The 19,549-nt window shown below is 39.6% G+C and overlaps 1 protein-coding gene across 2 annotated transcripts in view; it reads left to right on the plus strand.

Annotated features, from left to right (window-relative positions):
• The window catches only part of LOC122836097 (guanine nucleotide-binding protein G(o) subunit alpha), a 101,791-nt gene that overhangs the window by 13,521 nt on the left and 68,721 nt on the right, over positions 1-19,549 (plus strand). For both annotated transcript variants that reach the window (XM_044125777.1, XM_044125778.1), the window contains exon 3: positions 10,392-10,533. In XM_044125777.1, the coding sequence (XP_043981712.1) occupies positions 10,392-10,533 (142 nt within the window). The remainder of the gene's footprint in view (positions 1-10,391; positions 10,534-19,549) is intronic.

Genomic DNA, 19,549 nt, shown 5'->3' on the forward strand with positions numbered 1-19,549 from the left:
TAATGCTGATCATATCAACATTTCCTGGAGCCGCCACTTCCTGTAATTCTACTGACTATTGGAAATGCAGAAGTGTTCCTTTATGTCACCCTCACTGTTTGGTAATCACTCAGTTAAAACCTTCAGAGGGCTTTCTCCTTTCAGTCCGATCGGATTTTTCTTGGCTGACATATTTACGCAGCGTGTTTCTTTGCAGAAACTGCAGGACATTTGTTTGTTTGCAGGACTTCAGAAATAATAGGATCTGTGTGAAGCATATGATTCAAAAACTGTTAGAGGGATATTAAAAAACACAGTTAGAATTGGATATTTGAGATAAAGCCAAACTATGCAGTGTGCAGCTGGCAGATAAACTGAATTTGCTGCAGAGACACTTCCCTTCCTTTTCTTTGCATTCAGTATGCAGACTCCAGCATAGCTTGGTTTTTATGATTTTTAATATACATGTAAAAATGTTCTTAATTTCTGCACAGATCCAGCCTTTGTTTTTGCCTGATTTTATCGGATCATGCTGTGTGAATAAAGTCGGGATTTGATGTGAGCAAAGCAAATTTCTCTAACCTGCTTTGATAGGAATTTTGAGTGAACACATAATAGGACAGAGTCTCCTTTAAGTCTCATCTCTGCTGCCTTGGAAGAGGAACAGAAAAAAGGTGAAGATAAAGTCAGATTTGTTGGTATCTTGAATGTTTAGGATACAGCAAAAGTTTAGGAGGAATGTTTTCTAAAGGCTGCAGAAAGCAGAACAACAGCTGGCAAAATGAGGTCACATTCATTCAGCACATACTAATAATGCTTATTTTAAGTTTTTTTCAGTGTAAATATATTAACACTGCCACACTAAACGGTGTTAATTAGTTTTTAGCACTGTTACCTCACAGAACGAACATCCGGGACTTCAGTATCATCCGGGACATTTCTGTGTAGTTTGCATGTTCTCCATGTCCATGCATTGGTCTGCAGCTTCAGCCCACATGCTAACACGTTAGCCTTAGTGGCTATTCTGAAATGATTCACTTATTCCTGGAATTTTTTTCAACTGTTAAAGAAAAAGTCAGATTATTCATTAAAAATTAATCTATTTGCAGGTTTTTTTTGTACAGCATATTTAAAATTAGGGCTGATATTAAACTAGGATTTCATATCAGTCAGAATTAATAATTATTGATTAGATTTTGGTTTTAAATACCTGACTTCATGACATGGCCTTTTCTGTTTTATCCAGTTTTCTCTTCACCTGTTGTGCTCATTTTCTCCTTTCACTCCACAATGTTGTTTTTTACTTTTTAGCATTTATGAGTCATTGTGGGGAAACCTTAACTGCTGCTGCACAAGTTAGTCAACAGGTTGTTGCTAGGTAACCAACAAGTGAGTGGGTTGCTAGGTAACCAAAGACTCATAAAGTTAATTGATACCACCACCAACCTTGCTTAGTTGGCTGTAAGTGTTTGAGTAGCTAAAGTCTTTCCTCTGCCTACATCCCCCAGAATGCTGTGCGGTGTTCAGAGTTCAGTCCATACCCACTTTTTCCACCACTTTCAGCAAGTTGCAACTTGTGTTTTCGCTGATTCTTTTTCAGTATCATCAAGCGAATGCCTTCTTTAGAAGAAGAACTTTTAAAACAAGACAGTTTTATAAATGTTTACAATCGATTCACTCACCTTTTCTTATTGAGCTGAGGGGAGCGTTGGAGAAAGGGTCTCAGAGGAGATTCTTGATGCTTGTTGGGAGGAGAGAACTTGACTATTAACTTCTAAAAAATATGCTTAAAATTACAGGTCATTGTTTTATTCAGTGCAATGCTCTTTACAGACCCTATTGTTGAAAAAAAGAAAAGAACAGAAATTCATTTATTATCCCACAGTGGGGAAATTCTGGTGCAGCAAAGTGACAGGCAACCAAAGGCCATATATATAAGGCCATATAAAAGATGCATCGAAATACAAACTATAGATATATCAGCAGTTTGGTAAGTTGGTGTAGTTTCCCTCACATAGTGAGGACAGAAACTCTTTTAAAAGTCCAGCCACGTTTTACTTGGTCGTCTTCAGTGGTATAAATATCTCTGACTTACTTTCACTGGATTCTGCTGAAACACAGAATCTTTCCATGTATGTCTAGTTTCTAGTGCAAATATCTTAGAGCACTTGAAATGAGACAAAACTAACTTATAAGTAACTTTTCATCAAGATACAGAAACTTGTTTAGCAGTTCCTTAATATTGATTTAAAAAAAGTAATTGTTCCACTGGCAAATCATTTTACTTGTAACATTGTTATAAGTGAAATAACTGACTTAAAGGGATCTCTTTTATCTAGCTGGAAAGTTACTTGCAAGTTTATTTTGTCTAATTTTGATTATATTAAAATATTTGTAATAGAAACTACACAAAAAATACTTGGTAAGATTTTTTGCTTTTCTGTCAAAATGTTGCCTTTATGGATGATAAAAAAAAAAACATTTAAAAAAAAAAGCACCATGACTAATGACAGTTCTAAGAGTAACTTTAGTTTTAACTAACTATATAAAATCTGTAACCCTAAGATGGTAAACATTCAGGTCAATAAGAGCTTATAGAAGATTCATGTCAACATTTTCCAATCTTCATCATACTTCTTCTCCCCTACTTCTTCAAGGATGAAAAATGAAGTGGAGCAGGAGGAGAGGAGTTAAAACAGCGGAAATAATTAGGACGAGGAGTTGGAAAGGTTGAAAGACAATAGTACCACAAGGAAAGGGAACTGACACAAAGGGAAACAGAGTGCAGTGTTGAAATCTTCACAGAGAGGAAGAGGAGGATGCATGACGGAGGGATGAAAGGCGAGTTGGCAGAGGAGAGAGGCAGATAGAGATACCAGGTGACAGAGGAACACGGAGATGATGGCAGACGGATTTAATGAGGTCTCCCTAGATGTAATCCTGAGCTGTAATTATTCTGCTCTGCTGTCTGCCTGGCTTTACATGCAAGCATGTGCAGCTTCTAACAGCCCAGCTGAAGCAGCCGCAGCAGATTGGCTCCCCTGGCAGAGGGGCTCTTCATCAGCAGATGACCAAAGCTGGAGCCAGAGGACTCCTCCCTGTCAGAGCCGCAAGATATGAGACTCCTGTGTGCGCTGCCGCATGGGGAACGCTAGCCTCACTACATGCAACACGCGGCAGCCATATCTAGGTTAAAGCATGTGAGAGGTGAATAAAACTGTTACCTACACACCGACTTATTCTTTACATTTGTACAGTTTTATAGATATTTATATGCTTTTTATCTGTTGCTGCATAAAAATCTGAGTTTTGTGTCAGATTTTAATATTAGAGTCAATTATTGAGGATGATGATAAACAGTTTGAACTGGATCAGCTGCAAATGGGTCACTTTTAACACAGCTAAAAGTGTTAAAAGGGCTGGAGAGTATTGCTGAAAAACGTATCAAAACATAAGGGTTTCATATTAGTTGATATTGATAATTAATGATTAGTTTTTTGTTTTAAATATCTGAAAAACTCCCAAACTGGCAGGAGGAACCTTTCCTGTTTTATCCTCAGTTTTACTGCATGTTAATGATTTTTATTTTTAAGCAGTTATTAGACACTGTGGCAAAACTTTAAACTGCTGCTGCGCATGTTACTCAACAGGTTGTTGCTGGGTAACCAAAGAGTGAGTGAGTTGCTAGGTAACCAAAGAGTGAGTGAGTTGCTAGGAGAAGGTGATATTTTCCATCAGTATAACATGAGTGTATCTTCTTCATCTGCATATTGGAAAAAACTAATATCGTGATTTTTTTCTAACCCTGCAATATATATTGCAAAATGGAGAAAATGCAGGGATGTATAATAGTTGACATAGTGTCCGCCATCTTGTTGACAGTATACCATCACTGACCTTACCTCTTGTCTTGAATGTTGTAAGTATTGTTTTTGCTGTATTTGAGAGTCATTCTGATTGTTAGGGCTGCACAATATTAGAATATTTTGCACTGTCAGCAATATTGGTAAATATTGCAATGAAAATATCAGTTGCCATATATACTTATTTTCATTTCTCCTTTTTGATATCCCTCTTTTCCTTTGCCATTTTGGACAACATCATTAGTGTCTGAGGTAAAACTCTGTCCAACTGGCTGAATATTACATTAGCATAAAAAATGCAAGTTCAAACTTGGTATATACTAGTTAACAGTTAACTAGTATATACCATATTTGTCTTATGAAATCAGCAATAAGGCAAGTTAACCCTTTAACTGTCACCCCAAATACTGTCACATGCAGGTCAATGGGACACATGGCAGTTAAAGGGTTAATAAAGGCTTTATTAAATGTTTTTAGTTTTTTGTAACAAATTGAAAATGTAATTTTAGAAGAATTGGTATTTTTTCAGTCAGTCTTGGCTCTTAACCTCCAACCCAGTTTATTTTGGATAAAAGTGTTTCTTGTCTGAAGTGTCCTCAAGCTCAACTACTCTGACTCTTCATCCCACTGTTAAATCTAGAGCTGGAGCAATCAGATATTTTAGTAATGAAGTGCTTTTTCAAACAGAAATATTTGCTCCACAGCAGGTGTTCCCGACTTTTGAAGTCCCCCGGTTTCCTCTGTAGCTGAGCAGGCTCACGTATGCAGGCTTATCCTGCACCACCATCTGAAGCCAGTTTTATTATTCCTATGTAAAGTTCTCTTTCCAGGCCACACGGTCACCTTGATGAGTCATCAGGCTGGTTGTAACCTGGAGTTAAAGGTTAACTCAAGTTTCACTGCGAAACAGATCAACTGAAACAATAAAGTTTGTGATCATGAGTGAAGCAGTGATGCAGGACGAGTGTATTATGAAAGAGCGAAAGTGCAAGTGTTGTATGATGTAAGGTCTGTGTAGATTTTCCTTCGGTCTGTGTGTGTCTGCAAGTTTTTTCTGTTTTCCTGGGATGGACTGGTGGATTGTTAAAGGGAACCCATTGACCAGAAATGGGCACCAGGAACGGAATGATTGGGTAGCGAAACCAAACTCCCTGCTGTGTGGGACCAACCAGGTCCAAATGGACTGAGAACATTCGGCTCAGGTGGTCCCAGTCAACAACTTGCTCCTAGCCACTCCCACCTTACCTGAAGGACAGAAAGATGGCTCATCATATTGTGAAGAGGGAGAGCAACCTTAAACTTTTATTGTCATCGCTTTAAGGAACAGAATCTCTATCTAGACTTGTACACTTTATGTGAATGATCTAATTTCCTTTCTGAGATTGTTGATGACTTTCAGAGTCTATATGGCATTTTCTGACTCATGTCTGAACTCCAGTTTGTGCACAAACCATAAAACAAAATCTAAAGCATTCAACGTCAGAGCTTTGTTCAATCCATAATCTGAACATGTAGAGAGAAACTGCAGACCTACCGAGACATGAAGGTCCACCAGAACTGACAGAATGGGTAAGAAAGGAGGCGAAAGGTCTGCAGTAATTCAAGAGGAGGTCGTCTTTAGTTTCTTTTATTAGACACATTTTTTGGATATAAAGGCATACCTGACATGTTTCAATGTCAGGCTTCTGTCTTCGGTCGGAGGGGTCAGAGTCAGGAGGAAGTGCAGAATCTGTTGACAAGACTGTTGAAGGAACAGCTTAAATTTTTCTTGTAGTTTGTCACGAGGAATGTAGGCAATAATGGAAAACAGGAAGTAAGTTGCTCTGGTTAGATGAGACACGGTAAAGCATGGTACTGACATCAGCAGGACCTTTTCTTTAACAGGAAAAGAGAAGCAGTGAAGGAATTGGCAATGAAAGCGTTGCATACATACAAATTTTCAAAACCTTTTCAAACCTCATTCCATGTTGCTCCCACTTCACAATCAAATGCAACCCCATATCATTTACAACTTTCTGTTTTATTACGATCAGATCTCCATGGATAACTTCATTAAGACTCTTTGAAGGTGTACTTTGAACCAGGAACTTGAACTGGACAGCAAGCTGATGTAGGAAAGACTTGAACAGGAAGACACTGTGGTTTTCCTGTCTTCATATTTTACACCCTTCAGATGACAGATATGCGGAGCACTAAAATCTACTAAGTAATTTCTAAACTGAAGATGTCGACTGCGGTTGGAGACCTGCTGACACGTGGCTCAGGAAGGCAGACGGTTAGAGGTTTCTGGAGCTAAAGCAACCATAGATGGGGACACAAACGTGTGTGTGGTGTGTGTGTGTGTGTGTGTGTGTGTGTGTGTGTGTGCAGGATGTTGCTATTTGACCTGACAGTGAGACAAGAATGGAGCCAAATGACGGCAGCTGATGTTTGTGCTGCTGTTTGTGTGGGTTAGTCAGTGTGGAGGTTATAAATAGACCTCTTCTTTCTGATTAGCTCCATCTTATTTCATGCTTTTTTAAGCTCGTTATCACACATCACATCTTACACCAACTCTATATTTCACTCCTTGCACCTGCGCTAACGTTCTCCTCAACAAACACACACACCTGATTGTTACGCAAGTAAATCGGACCTTGCAGCGTTGACAGTCATCGGTCAGCGTGCACTTTGTCACGACCAAGGGCGCTGTCGACATACAGCATGGACTGAGTGAAAGCACAGCTTAGAGATAAAAGAACCAATCACGGGTTTTTGTGCAAGTGTGCATGTGAGTGTGTGTGCGTGGGGGGGGGGCTGTGTGTTTGTCAGGACAAACAGTGCCGAGCTAGCAGGGTCTGAGATAAAGACCTAATTGCACAGGGTGGTGTGTGAGCTCTTTGTTTGTGTGTGTTCACTTGAGTAGGTGTGAAGATAAAAATATGAGTGTGGAGGATAATGAGAGGCGGAGAGCAGAGTGCTTCATGCACTTTGTCTTTTCATGTATCTTTGGGTCTATTACTCCATATTTACATACATCTGTACAGTTTCACTCAGAAGAATGGCCAAATGATATATTGAAAGTAAAACACTTGTCTTGTCAAGTCCTCCTACAAACAGGGTTTCCCTCAGTGTATCATAAGCCTGACAGGCCACCAGGCTTTACTTGCCCTCCCCACCACCAGGACAAGTGTTGTTTGGGGTTTCTTTTCAGCAGTAACAGTGAACGGATTAAACCAGATTTATAGTCGATGGATCAAACTGGATGTGAGGGATGCGCACCAATTGCACCTTTGGACCACAGTTTCCACAGTAAAGTTGAGATTTCAGAAACGGTCATACTGCTCATTTCAACGCTTCTGTCTGATTGAAGTCCAGTTAGGGGCAATACATGTCAAAAACTTACTTTTTAGCAAGCTCCTCATAGTTGCAGTGGACCCCAGCCTATTCGTGGTTCAGTGTTCATTCATTTTTCTGCTGAATGTAACTCACAAATATCCACCTTTTTGTGGATTTTTTTGTTGAGGATATATAAAATATTCAAAATAAGGTACATCTTGGGAGACTGGAATGCCTATTCAAAATGCTACTCTATTAGCTGGGATTTGCAAAGCAGCCAATCCAGCAACGCATTTGTTTCTCCAAAGTTTAAAGATCATTTTAAAGAAGTTCACTTCAGTCAAACTGACTAATCTGCACAAGCAAACAAAAACAAAATGGCTTTCAATAGGCAGGTTTAAGAATTTATTTTCCAATAGGACAAAAACAAATCAAGCCAGATTAGCATCAAAAACCTGACATAATTTTGCTTTACTTTCCTCCTAATTTTGCTCTGTTAAACTGTTGGATAATTTTCATTGTTTCTTCAATTCTGGAGCTGCAGTCGCTGAGGAGTTAACATTAGAAAGTTATGTTAATGTTTCACAGATAACAGCAGCGGACTTCCAATCTCATTATCAGAAATTTGACGAGTTTGTCACTTTAAAGTAGACCACAAGTAGATTAGGAAGAGTTGAGCACCACAAATAGTACTTATTAGATGTGATTATGGATCACTGACTGGCAGTTTCCGTTCAGCCAAACACCTGCTATTCAGCCTCCAAAACGGCAGCCGCGTAATAATATCATGGAATAATGTAGTGAGTAAATTACCCATATGTCTGTCTCTCCATCCATCTGTCTGACTCAGTGTGAAGCTAAATTATGTTTCAGGTCACCGTGCAGATTGTGCCAAATGACAAAAAATTACATACACACCCACACACGCACCCACCCACACACACACATGCAGGCCAGTGCCTTTGCTGACAGAAGGGCACTGAGAGTGGGTAATGAGAAAAAGGTCCTTGTGCATGAAAGCTCACGTCAGCATGCCAGCTTGAGACACACACCCATACACTCTGACATTAAGCGGGTCAGTAACACCTTCATTAATATTAATATCAAATCATTGTTCAGTTCTTTTTTTCACCTGGTGTGACGTGGATTTATTCTGAGCTAATCAGGGTGACATGATTTAATGTTTGACTTTGAGTCTCTGCAGTTCAACAGTTCATGGAGAAAATCCCTTGATTGTACCGTCACTGTGAAAGATGCCTCCCATTCAGAACTGAGCTCTTTGGTGTCGTCACTGATGCTTGAAATGATTGATCAAATTCATCATGATAAAGCAATTATTGAAATAATAGTAATGTAATTTAGTGTACAGACTCAAAAAAAATTGCTGAAAGAATGTAAGAGCTGTAATTAAGCCAAAATTGTAGAAGAAATACATCCATTGTGCATTTAAGATAACAAAACAATATTTGTCTGTAAATATTTTCGACCCAGAACTCCTCAAATTGCAGTTTCAGCTTCATCTGGTTCAAATTCTTTTAGAAAATTAAGTGCCTTTTGCTGTCCAACGATTAATTAGTAATCCAAAAAATTAGCCCTCCACTGCAGAAAGGGTTGAGCATAGAAGCATTATTTGAAGTATATTTTAGCTGCAGATGCATCCTTTTCTACAAATGATCAAGTGTTCACTAATGAATGCTGTTATTGCATTTTAGGCAATAAAATATAATTTTTTTATTTTAAAAAGAAAATGAAACATTTGTTTAGTTGCATCTTTTAATGCATTTCTAACATATATAAAAAGGCTTAAATGAAAAATCTGAAGACTGTGCCAATTAAAGTTAAAATGATCAGTGGTTTCAATGCTACTTGCAGATATTAATTTCTGCATCCCAAATGATCTCCAGTGGGTATGGAAATCATTTGCAGTGTTTGGGATCATCGTCCTGTTCATGACCCAGTTTGGGTCGAACCTCAGCTGGCAGGGAGTTGGCTTTACTTTTGTCTGGAGAATGCAAAATGAGAACAAATCACCAGCCTGCCACCACCATGCTTCGCAGTTGAGTATTTATCATCCTTGAACGTTAAGATAACTCGATCGTATATTTTATCAACAGCAGAATGTTTGTATTTGAAAGTTTTGTCAACTTCTTTTTCATCCGACACTAGAGACTCTCTTGGCATTTTCAGCTTAACATACCATTACCTCTGAGACTGCAGCATCCAATTAGGAGTTTGTCCTTGTCTCACCTCCCCGCTGCAAGGGAAGATGGGAGGCAAAGTTTCAGATTAAGTGGCTGGTTGGCAAGTCATTAAGACATGGGGAGACATGAGTGGGAAGAGTAAAAATTGAGTAGGAGCACCTAGGGAGACGGAGAGACGCAGTTATCATGGCGCCTTTTAATCATGCATGCACTCTGAGGTTTTACGTGTAATTCTGCTAGTGGAGGCAGCTGTGAACATTATATATAGGAGGAAACTGCAGAGAAACAGAGCTGGTGGTCTGAAGCTGTGATGTAATTCTGAGGGAGGGATGTCTGGTTGATCTGAAACACAGATCTGGGACAATGCTAACCCCGTCACTGCACACTGCATGCTTCCAACTGTCTGCATGATGCTTCTGCAGAGGTAACCCGTTCATACCCTGAGAAGGAAACTAAAGATTCATGTGTTACTGGGTAATATCATCTCTGCTGCCTGAATATAGAGCTACTGGCATCAGACTGTCTTCAGTCAGAGGCCTCTTGGGACAATTCATGGTGGTCCAAATGAAGACCAACCCGGTCTGTTTGGTAGAGATGCAGAAATGCATCTGGTTGTCTCTTCCTTACATCCTCATGTGTGGGGACGCTGTCCCTCTTAATTGCCTCACAGCGTTCATCCAACCTGCTTCTGTCTCTTTGCATCGGGTGGGGGGAGCTTCCTGGTGACCCGTGTTTTGTTCTCTGCTGCCCATCTCACCATCATCGCTCGCTGTGTTTGACTTTGTTTGATCGTCTGTCTGCCTGGCCAACCGGGCCGCCGTTCTGTCCGTGTGCTCACTGCAGTGAAAGACATCATGGCATTTGAAACAGCAGGACGCACTGTGTGTCTAAATGTCAGCTAAGCCCATTGGTAATAAACCCTCCCTTATGTCCCAGTGTCTGTGTTTTTCTTTGTCTTTTTGTTATAGTCTTCCACCAATTTATCTCCCTTCTAAAATAAAAACTGACTTTCTTGTGTGTTTCTGTCCAGGATCATCCATGAGGACGGGTTTTCTGGTGATGACGTAAAGCAGTACAAGCCTGTTGTTTATAGCAACACCATCCAATCTCTGGCTGCCATCGTCCGCGCCATGGATACGCTGGGCCTGGAGTACGGAGACAAAGAGCGCAAGGTCAGAGAAATGCTTTGCAAAACAGATCATGAGCTGCAAAATATACGTACCACTTCCCAAATGTGTTGGCCGGACTTGAACTGCAAACTCAAATGCTTCACAGTCACAACCTAGTCCAGTTTATTTATATTCATTTCAGCAACAGCACAGTCAATGTGCTTTACATTATAAAAACATAATACGGTCATCAATTGTAAAAAAAGCAATAACCATTACATTTTATCATGTATCATCATCAAACTCATCCACACATAAAATATGTTTCACTACTTAAAGGCAGCTCTACACAGGTGGGTTTTTAGCTTTTATTTAAAGGAACTCAGTTTTTCAGCTGTTTTGCAGTTTTCTGGAAGTTTGTTCCAGACGTGTGGTCCATAGAAGCTGAATGCTGCTTCTCTATGTTTGGTTCTGGTTCTGGGGATACAGAGAAGAACCAGAACCAGAAGACCTGAGAGGTCAGAAAGGTTGATACAACAACATCAGCTCTTCAGTGTTTCTTTTTGTTTTTTTTTTTTACTGCTAAGCCGTTTATAACCTAACAACAGTATTTTAAAGTCTATTCTCTCAGTGAAGGACTTTAGAACTGGGGTGATGTGGTCTATCTTGATGGTTTTAGTCAGAACTCCAGCAGCAGCATTCTGGATCAGCTGCAGCTGGAGGACTGATTTTTTTTTTTTTTAGACAGACCTGTGAAGACGCTGTTGCAGTAATCAATGCAACTAAAGATAAACACATTGGATGAGTTTCTGTAAATCTTGCTGGCACATTATTTCTCTAATCCTAAAAATGTTCTTTAGGTGACAGAAGGCCAACTTTGTAAATGTCTTTATGTGTCTCTGAATGTTCAGGTCAGAGTTCATCACTACACCACCACTATTTCAGTTTGATGTCTAGTTTCTGTAATAACTGAAGCTGTGCTTACTCTAGATCTTTCCTCTTTGGGTGTAAAGGTAAAAACTTCAGCTTTGTTTCTGTTCAGCTGGAAAAAGTTTTGGATTTAGGATGAATTTGACCCACTAAGCTTTGCCTCCAGTTCCTGAAACAGGAACACACTTCCTGTCTGTCAGCCACCTTGAGTCCAGTTCTTGTAGCAGACTCTCGTATCAGAGCAGCAGACTCCTCTACACCCGCTTCTCTTTGACGTCTTATTACGTCTCTGCAGATTTAATGATTGCTCTGTAATTATCTCTGTCATGGTCAGTGTTGGAGAACACTATAACTAATGCACATATTAACTCATCCTTGTATGTAATGACTTGGTGATCAACTGGTGCTGGAGCGGCTTGTTAATGTTAAACCTCCATAAAACTGCAGGGATGGAGCGGCAACATTAATGATCAATCAGAAGACGGGACAGAGATCACATGACTCAAGCTGTTCAGCAGGGTCAGGTTAATGCTTAATCCACATCATGCAGTTTATAAAGTATTAATCCCTTTGTGAGGTTGATCATGTTTTCTTTCCTGCTCAAATTGTTGGTTACTGGAGCCATTTCTTCTGATTTTTGATGTTTGTCTCCCAGATGTAAAGGCTAATAGAAAAGGCTCTCATCCAACTCTGTCATGCAGAATTCCATCTTGTCAGGCTACATTAGTCCTGCTTCTGCCTTTGCTAAATCCCCACAGCAGACAAGTTCAATATGTAATACGCTAATTGGGGATTATGTGTCTAATCCAAAGAATAACACCAGTTCTGTCTGAATTAGGAGCAATGGGGTAAAGGTTAATTAACAACGCAGGGACAAACTCTGACAAAGCGCTTAGTTATATCCAACATCTTATTTGTGTTTTGCTGCGATTAAAACACCCATAAACATTCTGTAAAATCAAAGATTATAGGAAATGAACTTTGAGTTTGCTCCATTTAAATGGCCAGGGCACAATTTTGTGGGAAAGTTTTCACAGAGGCTGTTCAACAGATAACGTCGTACCTTTACAATTAAGCAGATTTATCTTTCAGTTTTGATTTTGACTTCAAATACACACTAAACAGTATTTAAAGCACCAGAATTACGCAAACAAATAAAGAAAAATCATTCTTTTATTTGGGAGCAATCAGGATTCAGGGACAGATTTACATCATGTATTCAGCTCTCATTTTTTTATTTGTAAATTTATCTACATTTAATTGCAAAATTATTCATACTTCTCTTTGTCTGTATTGTAGCAAATTGTATTTAATTAGTTTTAATCTAATCTAATTAAATTAGTATTTAATCTAATTAAACGTATAATCTGATTTTATTGATCTAAAAAGTTTGTCTCATTGCAGAAGAGACATAAGTCAAAAATAAAAGGAGCATCAACAAGAAAAAAAACAGCTTTTATCCACATTTTATTAAAAATGGGATGTTGAAAAATAAACCCTTCTTAACTGAAAGGTTTGTCCTTGAGGCTGTAAGGTCTCCATGCCATTACCATAATCTGTAGTTCCCTTCACAGATTATCTGTTAGCTTCAAGTCAGGACTCTGTAGAGTCGAGTTGGTCAAATCTAGAGATGAGTTTCAACCTTTTACTTGCCAGAGGTGTGAATAATTTTGAACAGCTTCATAAAACCTGCAGTGAACTGAAATGAGTCCAAAACATTTCCAAACAAACAACTGTGAGTGAATGAATGTTTGTTCCTCAGTTCATTTCCAGTCACTGTCCTGAGTTCCTGTTCTGCTGTCTACCACAACCCTCTGAATATTATTTTTTTAATTTTTCCACAATAACTCATTAACCTGCTGATTGCACATTACTGTCATGGCTGTTCCTTCATTTGGTTTCTCCTTCTGCAGCTACGTTTCACACAATGAACACTCTGCTACTGGCTTTAACCTCTTTCAAAGGCACAGAATATTTTTACTCACAGCCAAGCTATTGATGTTCACTGCTGAGATGAAATAACAATACGCCTATTGATTAAGATAATGTATCCGTGTGTGTGTTGGAGTGCTTAGTACACATTGGCATTGCGTTTCCTGTTAGAGGTGACGGCATCAGCTTTAAACCTAATGGACTGCTGCTGCTGCTGCTGGTGTGTGTGTGTGTGTGTGTGTGTGTGTGTGGGCGTGTGTATGTAAGTGTCTGTGTGGCACTGCATTATGTTGTTAAATCCTGACATTTGAAAATATTGGATTGTAAACTGCAGAAAAATACTCTAAACTGTTATAAGAATCGACCTCTGACTTAGGAAGACGGTTACTTAGATTTTTTTGTTGCAGCATTTCATTTGGTGGGATGTAAAAATAAATCAGTCCGCGATGTCGAGTATCTTAAGGTGAAGACTTTTATGTTTTCTCCATGGCGGCTTAATTTTTTTAATTTCCACCGCCTGAAGGCCTTGCTCCTGAAACCTTGAAGGGGGCAGAACAGCCCTGTTTAGTCTGCTTTTGTCGAACTCCTGTCCATTTATCCAGAAAGTCTGATTCATTTGGGGAGGTGTGAATGCTAATCGAACACTGATGTGGACAAAAAAAAAAGATTTGGTTAATCAGAATGTAGCTTGAGACCACTGCAGAAAGAAAAAACTTTGTCGATACTGCACTGTCGGAAAATCGATTGTAATCGTGGCGTTTCCATTAAACAAGAGACACAATTAAAGTCACATGTAAATAAGTTTGTTCATACAATACTTCATTAAAACATGCTGTCCCTTCATTCTCTGCCCACTTCCTGTCTTCCTCTTCATCTTTTCTGCCAGAAGTAACATTCAGCTGTTGATCATGTGACTCGCATGATGCAAAAAAAATTTTTTGTTGCAATTTTGAAAAATAAAGACACACACACACACACACACACAAAAAAAAAAAAAACATTTCATCCTAACTATTGATTGAAAAACAAGTTTTTGTTTTTTTTTAACTGACGTGTTTCCATTAAGTCATGGTCAATGGAAACACGGCTAAAGAAATACAGAGATCCATGATGTGGTGAAAAACATGAGAGGATGAAGGCAGATGATCTAAAAGTAGAAGCGTTTTGGGAGACAGTGGACATTAGACAGACAGAAGGACACAGTGAGCTTTGTGTAAACTACGGCCTACACCTCACTTCCCCACCAAGGGACCAGACATACCAACTCCCGTAAAGCATCAGGAGTGTGTGTGCGTGCGCGTGTGTGTGTGTGTATAAACACACCTTTCCTTATATTAAATAATCTTTTTTTAGTTTTTCAGGATGACACTGATTGCTACCTTTGGCGCTCGCTCTCACCTCATCTTCTGTTAGCACCGCACCCACCCACCCCATCTGTTCCCGTGGCCTTCGCTGGTTGCTGTGGCAACCTGGTGTTTTGCCTTGCTCTCAACACATTCCGCAAGCTTGTGTCCAAGGGCGGTGTGACACACACACGCACGCACGCACACGGTGCAGGCTCGAGCAGTGACAGCAGACCTGAAATAGACTGTGCTGCCACCGTATGAAGCTTTGAGCACTTTTCACTCAGGCCTGAAGATATGAGCCACTTCACAGCAGCATGTGGGAGCATCTCTCTGGATGCTCCTGCAGTGACCTGTTCAGTTCAGCTTTGGCTTTTCGTTGCTTCTTTTCCAGTGATGCAACAAGATTTGGCCACACACTGCAAAAATGCTAAATCTTACCAAATATTTTTTGTCTCGCTTTTAGTGCAAATAAAAATTCAGGTATAACATCAGATTTAAGGTATGTAGGATCACACAAAAGATAAAAACTAATGAAAACAAACAAAATAAATTAGGAATAATGATGTACCATACAGTAAGGACAAAATTATAATGTAAAAATATTAGAAATGACAACCTCCAATCCAAGGAATGTGGAACGTTAAAACAAATTGCATACACATCTGTGTATTGAAAAGCAATAAACTATTTCCAATATATGAAAAATATAAATTGTGCAATCTTTACTTGTATTAAATAAATGTGTTTTTTGTAAATTGGATTTTTTCATGAACTCATGGCTGACCTTTCTCCCACCTCTGCAGAGCTTCTCTTCATTTTTTTTGCTCTGACTTTTCTGAAAGCACCAAGACCTCTTAAGAGTCAGCCTGAAGCCATCCTGTGTCAGCTGTTTAGTGAGGCTCTGCATTACTGATGGGTTAACCTTTAAATCCATTTTCCATATAGGAATTGCTTCAGTGGATTCATACAAAGCTGGAGAGATGGCAGTATGTGTGTGTCTGTATTAGATATTTGGTGCTTGCTTGGCAGTTGCGTTAAAGATCCGTTTCTTCTATCCCTCATAAACAGAGAATAAATGGCACTAAGTTTCACATGTTGCTGCGGAAACAGAGACTCGTTTAACAAAGCAACTTCAACAAAGTTTGTTTAGTTCCCCAACATGTCTGCAGTTCATCCTCCATCTAAGAACAAAGTGTAATATTTGAAAAAGGAAATAAAAGATGCAACGTTTTCTGAACTAAAGCACAAATACTTTGGAGAAACACTGAGCATTTCTACAGACTCTTGAAGACAGAGAGGCTGCACCATAAGGGGGCCGATGGGATGAACAGACGGATGGGATGAAGCGATGCGCCGGACAGAAAGCAGGCCAACCGGCCGGCCTGTTGTTGTGGAAACAGATCCTTATTCTGAAGATTCGTCTATGTGTCTGGATGAGTTTTAGGTTTGACATCCTTTAATAAAATCCTTCCTGCTCATTAAAAGTAGGACTCCCTCCTTCTGAACACCCCAACTTTGGTTCCTAAATATTAATCTACACTTCAACAGTTTAACCAGAATACCTTAGTGTCTGAAATTATTTTCTAACTATTGATGTGTTTCATAGTGGTGGCAAACAGACTTTTTAGGAATCTCTAAGCTTCCCTTTGGGTCACTTACTCAGAACTTTTCTTTGTTTATAAAGAAAGTTTTGCTTTTAGTCACTAACTAAAGAAATTGGCTAATGAAATTATGTCAAGCTAATAACAAGCAGGAATGGCTGACAAGCAAAAGGGATTTGACCAAACTGGGAATGCTGGATGCTGGTTCAAGAGATTGCCAAAGGTGAAATCCAAAAGATAAACCTGGCCCTTGATGGTGGTAGAAACAATTTTCATTGAAGGCAAGCCATGAGCGCCACAAAATCTATCAAAAGACAGAGAAGAAAAATTTTATCGCACACTTTAAGAAAGACAAATCCAGTTCATATCCAGAGACCTGACAATCTAATCCAGCACTGTAGATGGTTATCATATACACATATCCATATACAGTTGTTCACAATAATTGATGAAAATCATTTGTTTAAGAAAGCTCAGCCAATGTGGAGGAATGTTATAATGATTAATGATTAGACTCCTAATGTTAATCAGAGTAGAAATCAACTGGGAGTTTATTTATAACCTTTTAGGTTGTAGATCTTCACACATGGTGTGTGTCTGTGTGGGCGTGTGTGTGTGTGTATCAGGTGTTTATATGCTTGTGGGAACCTATTTCTGTCTACAATATGGGGTTATGGGGACCATTGTTCCTTGTGGGGACATTTTCTAGGTCCCCATGAGGGAATTTGTTGTTTTTGGATTAGTGGTTAGGTCTGAGATGGTAAGGTTAAGGGTAAAGGCTAAAGTAAGGGTTAGGGTCAGAATAAGGGTTCGGCTGTGGAAATTAATGTATGTCAATGTGAAGTCCCCACAAGTGATGAAAACACGACTGCATGTGTGTGTGTGTGTGTGTGTGTGTGTGTGTGTGTGTGTGTGTGTGTGTGTGTGTGTGTGTGTGTGTGTGATGGATCCTTTCCAACCAGGTTAAGAAGGTCACCATGTGGACTGAGCTTTTTATGCGCTCACACACATTCCCAATCTGATGTTTGAAGCTTGTTTGTGTGTTTTTTGGAGTGTGTGTGTTGCTGTTTGAAGTCTTGTGCTCTCTTTGATGCCGCCCCCTACTTTCCACCTTTATTTTCAGTATCATCCCATCGTCTCTCCGCCTCCTCGGTCTGTCATTCCTGTTTTTTTCTTTCCTCCTTCATCGTGTTTCTCATCTTTTTTTCCTCCTGCTTTGACTGCCTGTTCTGTCTTTTTTCAGCCATTGTCATTTAGTGTCTTGTCTTTTGGCAGGTTGGTGCAGCTGAGAGTTATTTCCTCCGATTCATCTTTTGGACTTTCTATTCTCATAGCTCCACAGATGGGAGGTGACGGGCCGGAATGAACTGCCTCAGTTTGAAGCTCTGGAGTGATGAGGAGTGATTTACTCAAAGATGCACACATTGTGGATTTTAGAGGATAAAAATAGTGAACCACAGAGCAAGAACAGAGAGAATCTTCGGCATCGTTAGAGTGAGATTGTCAGAAATGAAACGTATCCTAGCAACAGGGAGGACCGTGATCCTACACCTGAGATCAGCGATGCTGGTTTTATCAGTGTTGTCTTTGTTCCATTATTGCTGCAGCTTAGGGTCTAGAAATGCCAGGTTCTTATTTTTACTGCAGCATTTCTCTGATGAAGCTTTCCCAGCTCAGTTCCACTGTTCCCAGTTTCTGTTCCCTCTTCTCCTCTGACTGGCTGGCTCCGCCCCCCGCTCTCAGTCCTGCTGTCATGCTCTCTCTGCTTCCTCAGTCCAAAGACTTGTGGGTTTTATGATCTGGACTGCCTGCTGGTGTGAATGTGAGCGTGTGTGTGTGTGTGTGTGCGTGTGCCAGTCAGTGTGATAGCCTGCCAACCAGTACAAACTGGGATGAAATCGGGCATTCTGCCAACTCTGATGGTAAGCAGCTCAGGGAATAGATGACAGAAGTAAATTAAAGCAATCATTTGGTTCTCTTTTATAATGCATCTTTTACATCTTTAAGTCCTCAGAAAACCCCTAAAATTAGATTCTTGAAAATCTGAGGAGCTGATTTTGACAACAAAAAATAAAATACATAATTTCAATGGATAAAAATGTAAACTTTTATCCATCCAGAAACATGCAGTTGATGTTCTTAGGCGGGAGGAAGGAAGCTGGACCAAAGCAAAAACCAATGTTTACCACCGTTTCAGACAAATAGTTATCAAAAGTTTTTATTATGGTTTTTGAATTATTAATGTGAATATGTTTGAAACAAACTAACTTAAATTTAGAAACGGAGATGGTAAATAGATCATAATATTATAAATTTTTAATTTACTTAATTTACAAGTTGACAACATTTTTGATTGGAATAAATGCTTTATTAAAATATTTTGCATATTTTATGTCTCTGCAACACTGCTGACTCACATTGTGACATTATGTGTGTCTATATGACAGCACAGCTGTATTACTCATTGAGTTGCTCGTTTGCATGAAAGCATTTAAAGCAGTGGGATGATTGAAGCGATGCACCTGACAGGATCATTTCTGCGTCTGAAGCAGAGGTCAGAGTCACTCTGAGATCCTCTCACTCAGCTGCAGCCGCCTGTTTTAGTGCTTTCCCTTCTGTTTGTGTGTCTGTGAACCAGCAGTGCATTTAAATAGGAAAGCCTGTCAAAGGGCATAACATCAGGAAGACTCAGAGTGGAGCCTTAAGGGAAGAAAACACACACTCACACCCTCATACAACCAGTCCAGAAATCGCCTTGCAGCATCTTTCTGACTCTCTCTATCTCACATACACACAGAGACACACTAACACACAGGTGTAAGTCACAGCCTGACTCCCTCAGCAACCAGACTGGTGCTGCCAGCATCACATGACAGGCGCATGGATCCGTCTCGCCACGCCGAGCCACAACACCGCACTAAGAACAGAACCATGATTCCTTGCTTCTGTCGTCCACGGTTACCAAGGCTGTCGATCACAGATGCTGGTTTGCAAAACACTTTTGAATGTGCAATAAAAAAATGTTAATCTAAAAAAAACATCACATGCAGAGACAGAAGGAAATGTAGTGATGCAAAATAAGATCGCATAGTAAAAAAATAAGTGTTTGTTTATTTAAAACTGACTTACGAGCGTCAGTTATGCACGAGAATCTTCCCTGACTTATTTTGGATCTTCCTTTAACTATCTCTAATCATAGTCATATATTTAAATTCACATTAATTGTGTCTTTTTATATGATGCACCCCAATAATCAAGCGAGTCTGGTTT

The sequence above is a fragment of the Gambusia affinis genome, linkage group LG08 (genome assembly GCF_019740435.1).
Source record: "Gambusia affinis linkage group LG08, SWU_Gaff_1.0, whole genome shotgun sequence".
Lineage (NCBI taxonomy): Eukaryota > Metazoa > Chordata > Actinopteri > Cyprinodontiformes > Poeciliidae > Gambusia > Gambusia affinis.